The 12,710-nt window shown below is 16.6% G+C and overlaps 1 protein-coding gene across 6 annotated transcripts in view; it reads right to left on the minus strand.

Moving 5' to 3' along the window:
* LOC122719223 (EH domain-binding protein 1) overlaps positions 1–12,710 on the minus strand; it is a 34,733-nt gene that overhangs the window by 18,957 nt on the left and 3,066 nt on the right. The window contains exons 8-19 of one of the 6 annotated variants that reach the window (XR_006347547.1): positions 11,302–11,468; positions 11,008–11,227; positions 10,614–10,784; positions 8,996–9,076; positions 8,785–8,898; positions 8,374–8,574; positions 7,438–7,587; positions 7,146–7,363; positions 6,866–7,054; positions 6,527–6,646; positions 6,343–6,400; positions 5,838–6,226 (exon numbers count right to left, since the gene is read on the minus strand). Coding sequence is in view for 4 of the 6 variants with exons in the window: in XM_043944865.1 (XP_043800800.1) it covers positions 6,565–6,646; positions 6,866–7,054; positions 7,146–7,363; positions 7,438–7,587; positions 8,374–8,574; positions 8,785–8,898; positions 8,996–9,076; positions 10,614–10,784; positions 11,008–11,227; positions 11,302–11,468 (1,593 nt within the window). In the remaining 2 variants the exon portion in view is untranslated. Of the gene's footprint in view, positions 1–5,837; positions 6,401–6,526; positions 6,647–6,865; positions 7,055–7,145; positions 7,364–7,437; positions 7,588–8,373; positions 8,575–8,784; positions 8,899–8,995; positions 9,077–10,613; positions 10,785–11,007; positions 11,228–11,301; positions 11,469–12,710 lie in introns of those variants that run through there. The other 5 variants (XR_006347548.1, XM_043944865.1, XM_043944868.1 and 2 more) reach the window with 5 other exon arrangements.

Genomic DNA, 12,710 nt, shown 5'->3' on the forward strand with positions numbered 1-12,710 from the left:
TTTTAAATTAATTTTTTAATGCTAAATTATTTTTCATTTATATAAAATAATAATTTTTTATAACGATATTTCCTTTTTATAAATCATAGCAAAACTATATATATCATCTTAAGTAAATTTCTTCTACTTCGAAAATAAAATCCGTTTCCCTTTTCATTTTTTATTGTACTTGTTACTTTACAAATATATTACAAATATATATTTATAAAAATATTCGTTTTATATTATTATAAAATATTAGAATATTTTGAAGAATATCGCGAACAACTCGACGAATGTTTATAGTAATTACTGCGAATTAATTGCTTGAATAATAGAATTGAATAATAGAATGGTTTTCACCTTTAAATAAGGTCAGTAAACAAAACAGATTTTTTTTATTGATTTTTTTACTATACTATTCCAAATTTTTTTACTATATTGTTCTTTCAAAAAATTATAAATCGTTATTCATATAAGTTACAAGTATTACATGGAAATAAATTTTGATTTTTTTATTTAATAATTGTTGCAATTTTTCTTTCACTAAAGTTATCTTTGTAGCCCATATATATATATACAGAAAGAAAGCTCTTTGTAATATACGATTACTTATCAATTGTTTATCTAATTACATTATATATATTACTGAATAATTTTAAAACAAAACAAAAATACTTTGTTATTTCATTCTTGAAATATGTTCAATTTACTTACAGTGAAAATGTTTAAATCATATATATTAATATTTCTTCTTGTATTTCATGATTCTATCAATAATGGCCAAATTAATTTTGAAAGATTTTTATAGATTAAATATAAACATATAGATTAATTTATAAATATCAATGCAATTTAAACTAATTTAAATTAAATTATCTAACTTAACTATAGATTGTAAAGTTCTATTCATTCCAAAACCGATTAGTTCAAACGTTCACGGAATACTAACCAAATTAAAGTCTAAGCATAAACGGTTGTCCTTTTATATTATACATGTTGATTGGTTTTATCGCAAAAAGAAAACGACCAATCAGCATACTTTCAAATCCTTAAGTATCCTTTTTGCGCACGAAAATCGAAAAAAATTGCGATAATGATGACTTTAAGAATTAATAAAAGCAAATTCACATGTTTTCGTAGATCTTCGACTAATTTTTAATGTTTCATGTTAAATATTGATTTTAATAATATATTCAATTATTGAAAAATAATAAAAATTATTTTAAATACTAATGTCTAATTAAATTAAAAAATAGTTTCTCTATATAAATATAGATAGATATCATGAAATTATACCAGATTATATTAATATTTATTTGACTTTGTCATCTTCAAAAAATCAAAAATCATCTTCAAAAAATTTAGGAAGATCATGATTAAATTTTCAAATCTATATTTTTTATTGCATTAATTAATTTTATAGCATATAATAAAACTATTTATTTATTTATATTTCATATATAAATCGTTTTCGAGAGATTAATATTTAAAATTGATATTAATAACATTAATTTTTATAGATATATTGTAAACAATATTCATTATTGCTTTATTAAATTTCATTATAATTTAAAAATAACCATTTATATTTAGAATTCATATCTTAATAACTTGTGTGAAAGATACTAGTATTATTTTAAAAGTATTATTTCATTTATGAATAAATATGCAATTACAAATATATATTTCTATATGAATATTTAATCTACCCAGAATTTTTCAAAATTAAATATAATCAATATAAATTAGTAAGATAAGATATTGATATTACAATTTATTTTCTAATTATATTAACATGTTTCTTTATTTTTAATACTTCTCAAAATATTTAAGTTTTATTTAAATTAAATAGTAAGTAATTCATAATTTTAAATTAAGATTGAATATTTATCCAATCTTTTATTGTAGTATTAATAATTTAATATAATTAATATTAAATTGATATATTCAGTAATATATCAATTTAATATAATATTAAAAAATACTTATGTATTTGAATAATACATATTAGTATATGAATTACATATAAATTTTTTTGACAAATAAATTGTTTATTATATTTATTATAAATATAATATTAATTTTATTATATTTATAATATTATATTTATTATATAGTATTATATTTATAATAAATATAATATTAATAAATTAAATATTCAGATTATCATAGGACATCATTAAAACAAAGAAATATATATTAATTGTTGATTTTAATTTCAAGAACTGAAGCTAAAAATGAAATATTTGTACATTATGTAATAAAATATAACTTATACATTATCATAATTTAATATTATGAAAAGGTCCTAACACATTATAAAAATGATTTCTTGTATTTTTTGTAGTGCTTTATTTTCTCTATTTATCAATAACTATTGTGATTTGACATTACACATTTGACTTTTCACATAAAACAATTTACAATTTAGTTAAGTTTTTTTTAATATTACACTGGCAAGAATTATCATTGCTTTTATAATTTTAATATTTTCAATATTAATGAATAAAATAAATTAAATTAACAATCCTATATATTAATAAAAATATGAGAGTATTTTTTATTAAAAATATGTATACAACATATTTGATCTAAAACTAATTAAACAACGAAAATCGTTAATTGTAATAAAGATATATTGCACTTAATTTATAAAATATATAAATATCAAAAAAAATTTCATAGTACTGTAATTTCATATATTAACATATTTTCATTATTTAATCTTTTCATTTTTAAATAATTTAAGTAATTCAATATAGCTAATTTAGTTAATATAAATCTTGAAAATATATTTATTGAATTAATTTAAGGTTGTTTGAATAATTATTATGAAATACACTAATATTCTAAATTATAATAACACATACATATAATTATAAGTATATATATACATACTTATAATTGTTAATCCTGTACATAATTCAGCACTCTCACATACAAATATAAATATTTATATTATATTAAAAAATAATATATATTAAATATATAATAAATATTTATAAGTTAAAGATAATAAATTGTTACTAAATTAGCCATTAGAAATCAGACACAATTTAAGTATTATATATATTATAATAATATATTCAATCAATTAACATTAATTTATAGTTACAGCAAAACAAACAAAAATTTAGCATAGATACATTTTAATATTGCAATTTGATACTTCTAATTACATTTCACATTTAAATATTCATCCTCTCAGTTACCAAAAATATTGAAAAATTTTCAATTATTTTAAAATAGAAATTTTTATTATATACAATAACATTCATCATATTAAGATTGAAAAACATATAAAAATTAATAAAAATTTATAACTTGCTTAAATTTTTTCTTATTAATTTTAAATGTCATTTTTGAAATTAAATTTATCTATTTTGCACAACATATTAATATCGAAAATAAAATTCAATGAACTACTTCTAAACGGAATATATGGAACATGAAATATTTTCTACTTTATGTGTGCATATTTAATGAAAGCATTTTTTTTTATGCATTTGATGATTGATTATGGCAGTTACATTCAATATGATATGCCTGCACCAATTCCATTATATTATACTAAGTTTTATTAGATAGGATTTTTTTTATTTTTTAAAGCAATTGTTATTTAATGCTTTATGAGTATTAATTTTATATATGTTTACATTATATTTTTAAAATAAAAATAAATTTTATTTTGCACAAAAATATGAATATAATATAGAAATGCTACAGATTTCTTTCTTAGTGACAGTATTAGCTAAAGAAATTTTTTTATAAAATTAATTAAATAAATTCATTTTTTATTATAAGACATATTATAAGACATATTAATAGTATATTAAATAAAATATTAAGTTCTGAAAAAAATATTTTATATAATTGAAATAAATTTTTCTTTAAATTCTTCAAATTACAATAGAACTCCATTTATATAATTTGTTTATAGGAATAAACATATAATCAACTGTTCATATAATAAAAGTCTAATTCTTTCCATCAGCTCTCTATGATTTTTTTTCTAATTAATAGGAAGTCATGTTTATAAAAAAAATTCATGAATATTTATAAACAAAAGAATTCTTTAAAATATATAATAATATATCAAATATTATAAAAATTAATTTTGCAAAAACCGTCTATTATTTAATAAATAATTTTTAACTTATTTTATATTGTAAATATGATTTATACTTTTAATTATTATTATAAAGATATTCATATAAGTGGAATGATGCTTGGCAATAATTCATATAAAGAATTTAACTAAAATTTAAATAAACCAATTTATCTATAATATTGTTCATATAAATGGAGTTATATATGTCTCATTATAGTTGAAAATAGAAATTCTTATTAAGAAACAAAATGAAATGATAGTAAATGCTGCATATTTTTTGATTATTTTATATACTTTTATATAAATGTAAATTTAAAAATATAATAAGAATTTTTTTTTAAATAGCATTTTATTATACTTCCAAATATACTAATCAATTTGTATTTTTTCACCATTTAGAAATTATTAAGTTATTTATATTCTAAAACTATTATGAAAGTAATTTAAAATTTAATTATACCATTATAATGTTTAAATATAAATCAATTGCAAATATTTAATAATATAAAATGTATTAATTAATATAAAATTAAATATAAATTTGTAATAATATTTTATTATTAAATATTTTATAAGGTAATGATTTTCCATAGCACTAATATGTTAATATATAAAAATAATTTAATATATTTAAAATATATTTAATTTTAAAAGTATTAGATTTAGAACACAAATATCTTAAGTCTTATGATCAAAATTATGATCAAAATTAAAAAAAATTAAAAAAAAAATTATGATCAAAATTAAAATATATAAAAAAAGTTAATATGCTTTCAAGTTCTATTGATTCATATAATTTTTAAAAACTATATATAAATATAATTCTTAAATTATCATAATATAGTTATTATATATTAAATTTCGATTTTAATTTTCAGATATTTTAATTATTATTTTTGTACAATATTGTTTCTTAATTATTTTTTTGAATATTTATTCATAATTTCTTTTTATCACATATGTGTTATGCGATTATTTAGTCTAGAAAATATATTATAAATTATATATATTACATCTTTAATTTTGAATATAATATTTTTCTGTAAATAATAATTAAATTTCATTAAAAATAAAAATAAAATTGCACTTTTCAAATATTCATAGAATATATTTTTCTAAATAAAGAAGCGATATAGAAAAATGCAGCGTCTAATAACATTTTATTTTGCTTTATGATATTTTTTATACTATTTTAAGAATATCTTATTTCAATTATATATGAGATATATGAGCATATAAAATACATTGTTAAAATTAAACATTATATAATAAAAGATATAAATAAATGCAATATGCATATTAATTGTTCTATTTTTTATGTTAAATTTGTAATTAAATTATTAATTTCACATTTAATTTTGACTTAATATTCTATTGAGCAATAATTATATAAGATAATATATATCATATAATTTAATTCATTATATTCTTGAAGAAAGAAATATGTAATAATATTTTATATATTCATAAATTTGTAAAATTGATTAGGCCTCATGTATTAATAAACTTATAACTTAATAATCTATGATATTTTATGCATAATTACATATCATATAATGTTATTAAAAAAATGGCAAATATTTTATAGATAAATAAACAATAATTTTTATATAAAAAATTAAGATATTTATATGGCACAAAATAAACATAATCTATGAGTATCATAGATCATAAAATATAATTTATTAAAATTTTTCATCAAATTTCCCAATTTTAATATCATTTCTAAATTATTTCATATAATGACTAATTTCTTTTTTCTTTATAAGTGATTTATATACTTTTATACATAATTTTTTAAGTGATTTACGTAATATATAATACTAAATTGCAGATAATGTGATATTATATGTAGCAACATTTTTTTTTATATATTCTTCTGTAATTTATATTAAGATTCGAGCACCTTATTTGAATTGAGAAGTTCCTACATAACATATTTTTCTATTGCTTTTTTAATGAGATATTATAATTATAAATGAATGTATTGAATTATAATTGAAATTGATTTTTCTAGAAACATATTCTTTTTACAACTTTCATACTTCATAATAGATTTCAGTGAATTTGTGTATTTCTTCGACGGACCATTTTGAACTTAGATCTACTACGAAAAGTAGTATTCTGTTGATGCTGTACTTAATAATGAATATGTATAAATATAAAACACTGGTTGTACAATTTATATATAGTTCATAGTATAAAATAAGTTTCTAAATATTATTATTTTATATAATTCTTGATTTTACCTTTGAAAAAAATTTTATTATGTTTTCTTTGGCAACCCCACAGCAAAATGAATTATGCCTATAATTATTTTGAATTAAAAATTATTTAATTGAATAATTTTTGTTATTTAAAAAATTGAATTTTATTTTTAGTTTTTTTTATTAAAAAAAATTATAATTAAAATTATTAATTTGCAATACTTACTTGTCACTTCTGACCAACAAAAAAAAAAGATTACACTTTTATTGTATAATACAATTTTTATTTCGTTGAGCTAAACCAGCTCTAGATAAATTACGTTCTATTTCATCATCATCTTCGATACTGAAATATAATAAGAAATAAATACAATATTTGATATTTAAGGAATATAATAAATATAAAACGAATTCTTTCTTTTTTATTTATCTTCAGAAAAACAAATATTTAATGAATTATTATTTTTAATATTTATTGATTTGTAAGACTTAGTTAAAAACATATAAATAATATAAATGATTAAAATAAAATTAAATTAAATATAAATTAATAATTGATACTTACGCTCTTTCTTGTGTATCAAGATGATGAACCAATTCATCTCTCTTATTTACTATTGAAACTAGCTCCTCTAAAAGTAAATTTTCTCGCATTTTTTGTTCAGGAGTTTTTCTCCATTCTTCTACTGCTAATATACTTCTCAATTCACGATTCAATAATTCAAACCGTCGTTCTAGATCGTCTTCTTTTTCTCTAAAATGTATTAAAATCGATAAAAAAAATTGATAAAAGATATTTAAATTATATTTGACATAATTAAATAAATAAATAAGAAGTTTCTTACAATATATTCAATTGCATTTGTCTTCTTAATAACGCATTTTTTTTATTAACAAGTGTAAACCAAAGAGACATTAATCTTTCTGTTTCATCTTCATTATCACTTTCCATTGCAGCTCGAAGTTGTTTCTCAAGTTTACCAGCTTGAATATCTATTTGAGTTTGTTCTCTTTCTAATGCTTCTAATTCATTTTGAATATAAGATGACATGTCTTTTCCAAACTAAATACAAAATAATTGCATTGAAGTATTCAAAGTACAATTGAAATATTTAAATAAATTAATTTGAAATATACCCCTCTAAGCGTATATGAAGTACTATCTGGGCTAGTTTTATCTGGAGAAATTCTTTCTATTATTTTAGAAAATGAGAACAAAGGAGAACCTGTTTTTTTTTCTCCATCTATTATATTTGGAGTTCCTAGAGTATTTCCATTGTATTCAGACTGAAATATTTATTATATATTATAAATATATATTTTAATATAAAAGATGTAAATTTTTCAATAAAGAAAAACATTAAAATTTAAATCATTTAATATTAAACATATACATGATGTAAAACATTATTTATTTGAACTTAATTATTTTGAAAAATTATTAAAGATATAAATATATGATAATAATTGATAAACTATTTTATATAAATTTAAATGAAAAAATTTTGATTGATTTTTAATATATAATATATATAATAATATAATAAAATATATATATATATATATAGTATATACAATTAATACTATTTCTTAAAAACAATAAACAATTTTTTTTAATATTATGTTTTTTATAACATAATATAACAGATTATCAATCAGAATAAAATAAATAAAATAAAACTAAATATTATTATTAATTATTAATTATTAATTATTAATTATTATTAATTATTTACATAAATTAATATTAACAAATATTAAAGAAATATTAATGATGTAGAAGTTTTTTAAAATTTAATAATTGTCAATAAGTATATATTTATTATTTTATATTTAAATTATGCGATGATTTATGAATATTTAAGAATATTTAATAATATTAAGAATAAACATAGATTCAATAATAAAGTAATCTGATCAGAAAAATTATAAAAAAATGATAGTAAAATATATCATTATTATTATTATATATTTATCTAATAATCTCTCATTTATATTTTTATACTTTTTTAAATACAAAATATAAATTATAATATTAAAAAATATAAAATTTATAAAAAAATAATCACTAACCTTTGTACTAAATTTATCACCCGGAGTAGATGGTGTAATACTTCGTCTTGGACTATTATTTTGATCATCTATTGAACGTCTATCACTATTATTGTCATCATTAATTTGATTTGAAGTAATGTTTACACCCATTTTTACTTCTGCTATTAAACGTCTTGCTCTTTCACGCAATTGTTGCTGTCTTTCATCATCATTTTGACTCTAATAAATTATAAAATAATTAAAATCTATAAATTATAAAATAAAATATTTTTTAATTCAAACACAACACAATCTTATTATAAATAATAACTATTATAAATAATGAATATATGTAAAGATATGATAAATAAATAAATAAATGAATGTATATAACTATTTTATACAAAATTATAACACTAAAAAAAAAAAAAAAAAAAAAAAAAATAAAACCTCAATAGGACAAGCAGCAGTAGAAATAAGACCAGTTGACTTTGTATGATTCCTAGCCTGTTCTAATAGTTGTCTGGCACGTTGTCTTAATTCGTCGTGTCGACTGACTAATGGCTAATATAAAAAAAGAAAGGAGAGAAAAAAAAAAGAAAAATAGTAAATTAGTTGAGATACTACAAACAGAATTGACAAATATGAACAAAGTAATTACATTTTGAGAACGTTGTTCTCCTTGTGATGATATTGTTTGATATTCAGTATGATTTCCTCTGTCACTTATATTGATTGAATCCTGTAAAATGATGCATTTATTGAAGTTATCATAATTATTAGAATAATAAAAATTTATCAAAAAAAATTAAAATATTTAAAAATTAAAAATTAAACAGCAAAAAAAAGACATATACTATAAATCTCATGTTAAAAACATTAATATGATGTATATATGATGTATATGTATATATGATGTATATAATATGATGTATATATTCATACACAAATGGATTTGTAAAATAAATTTGTAAAATAAATTTGTAAAAAAAATTGTATTTAAAAAATTTGTATTTAAAATAAAAAAACGTATAAATATACAATATGCAATAAATGCATAAATAAACAATATATATTACAATATATTAAATAAACAGCATATTCGTATTAATCAATAAATATTATTATCCAAACATTTTTCATATTTCAACATCATTTGAATAAAACTATTCTAATATCTTTCATTTGATGAAAATAAATCATTGCAAATCTTTTATATTATAAAATTTTAGAATTATATTATGTTATAAAATTTTAGAATTTAGAATTTAGAATTTTAGAATTATAATTATATTTATAAAAACAAATATTATAACTTTTTGTATAATAAATAAAATCATATTATGCATCATATTATCACTTAAAATATATATGTATAAATAATTTTTTCCTTAATTTTAACTATTAATTTTATTAATTTTATATAAAATTATATAAATTATATTATTTAAATTATAGTTTTTTAAAATGGTTAAAGATAGAAAAAAATATTATAGTACAAGTTAAATAATTTCAAATATGACAAAGTAAATGATTCCTTTTAAATGATTTCAAAGATTTTAGTCTTCATTTTACTATATGAAATGATATATCTTTTTCATATAGATCATAGTTATATTTATAAAGCTTTAAGTAATAGAAATAGAAAAGCAAATAAAATAAAATATATATCTGTGAATAATTTTTTAGTTTATTATATTAATTAAATATAATAAATTTATTCTTTTATATATTCTCTACAAATATATAAAATATATTCAGATATAAAATAAAAAAAAATGTGAATCTTTCTACTAAACATGACCAAAAAAATTCTAAATAAATTCAAATATATAAATTCAGATAAAAACCTCAAAATTCTAATTCCTTATTTTTTAATTTTTAATTTTTTCTCCTATATTTTTCATTTTCCTATAAATAAAATAAACTCACATGTGATTTAAAAAAAAAATTAATCTTAAAATTTTTAAATATATCGATCTTTTAAATAATTTTAGGTAGCGTTTAAAATTATAAATTTAATTAAAATTATAAATTAAAATTATAAAGTCTGAAACTATCTTATAAAACAGCTTTATGAAATTACTTTCATTTTTAATTATTTTTATATTTCTATCTTTAACTATAAAACTTATTATTATGCGAAATATAAAATATAGTATATATAAAAAAAAATATAATTCAGTATATATCAATGCATAAAATAGATAATATAAAATCAATAGACAATTATACAAAACAACATATAATATATAAAAAGATATTTTAAATATACTGACATTATCATCTGGCGTTTCTGATTTATTAATTGAGATTGATTGAGACCATTTTTCGTCAATTATTTGAATATTTTCTTCTTCTTCATCAGATCCAAAAGGATCTGTTAATTGTCGACGAGTCATTAATATAGGTCGTTGCTGTGTTTGTGATATTCTTGGTGGAGATTTACTCTATGTATGTAATTAAATTTTAATCAATATATTTTTTATTGTTAAGTGAAAGAAATAATAATTTATAATTTTATAATTTATAATTGTTAAAGTTATAATTTTAAATATTATAACATAATATAATATTATAATATTAATATTATAAATATAATATTATATTATAAATATTATAAATATAATATTATAACATAGAAATTATTTATATAAAAATCTATTTATGTACCTTTTCTCTAGACAAATATTTTTCTTTTGTTGGTGATAATACTTTTTCTAAAATACTTTTTGAACTAGCTAATATAATATCTTTAACATCTTTAACACTTGATGGTGACTTATCTTTGCATTGATCATGATCCTGATTTTCTATGTTCAAACTTAAATGTAATTTATTTTTTAAAGCATCAATGTTAACATCTTCTTTTTTATTATCAAATGGATTTGATCTAAAGAAATATAATATTGTATCTTTATTATTATTTTTACTTTCTGAAAATAATTAAAAATATAATAAACATACCGTCTGTTATTATCACTTTTATTATTTTTATAATCCATTTGATCTTTTTTGCGCAAATTAATTATTTCCTGACCAAATAATTGCACACTTACATCTGAATTATTGTCGGTATTAAATCTGCCAATCATATAAGATGATTCATCTGCTGTTTTACCTATTTGATGTACCTGAAGTTATAATAAATAACATATTATATAATAATACATTATATAAAACATATTACATGTTATATAAATTGATTTTATCTATTAAATGTATTATTCTCTATATAAATATATAAGATTTAATGAAATTGTTAAATAATTACAATTTTTACATATTTAAAATACATATATATTTAAAAAAATATTAAAAATATATAAAAATATTGATATATATATATTTATATATATTTATATATAAGAACTTGTGAATTTAAAAAAAAATAATAAGTTTATGTATATCAATCTATCAACAATAAAAACAAAAATATTATATTTCTTAATTTTTTTATATACAAAATGTTTATATAGTATGTTTTGTATTTTAAAATATTATATATAAAATAATATAATAGGATTTATATTACTCTAAATATAATAAGATTCAATTACAATAGATATTTTAAATATATTATTCTTCATTATTATTATTAATCATCATTTTTATTATTATTTATTAAAATACTTAAAAGGAAGTAAATAATATATATAAAATACTAATCAAATAGAGTTGTATAAATAATATAAGATTTTGTGCTTGGATCGAAATTATAATTTATAATTTTCAAATATTTATTTAAAAACCAGAAATATAAAAAAATTACGAAAAAATATAAAAAAATAACGAATGAATATATGATATTTTTCATATTTTTCAATTCTTAATTTTTTAAAGTTTTTTTATTTATATTTCAAAAAAGATTTTTTTTTTCGAAAAATTAATATAAAAATTAATATATAATAGATTGATGAGAATTAAAATCAGAAATAAAATTTTTTCATATTTCTATTACTTGATTCAATTTAAAATTCATATATCAATATCATAAAAACTTTTGAGAATTTGATCTGATTAATTTCAGTTTTGAATATTCAAAACTATACACATTTAAACATTCTAAATCTATTTTCAATCTGGTTTCAAAAAAAATTCCCAATTTGACCTGAATTCGAAATCTTGAGTATTGATTATATCTCTTATATTAATATTTTAGTTTTAAAATAAATTCAATAAAATAAATCATATTTTAATTGTTCTAACTTTAATTGATTAAAAATTTTTAAACTTTTAATTACAAATCTTTTAATTACATATCAATTAAGTTTATTTATATAATATCAATTATATAAATAAAATAATATTATTTTTTTACTTTATATAATATTATAATTTATTTAAACGAAAAAAAATATGTAGATAATAACATA

Source organism: Apis laboriosa, unplaced genomic scaffold (genome assembly GCF_014066325.1).
Source record: "Apis laboriosa isolate Shangri-la unplaced genomic scaffold, ASM1406632v1 scaffold71_cov137, whole genome shotgun sequence".
Lineage (NCBI taxonomy): Eukaryota > Metazoa > Arthropoda > Insecta > Hymenoptera > Apidae > Apis > Apis laboriosa.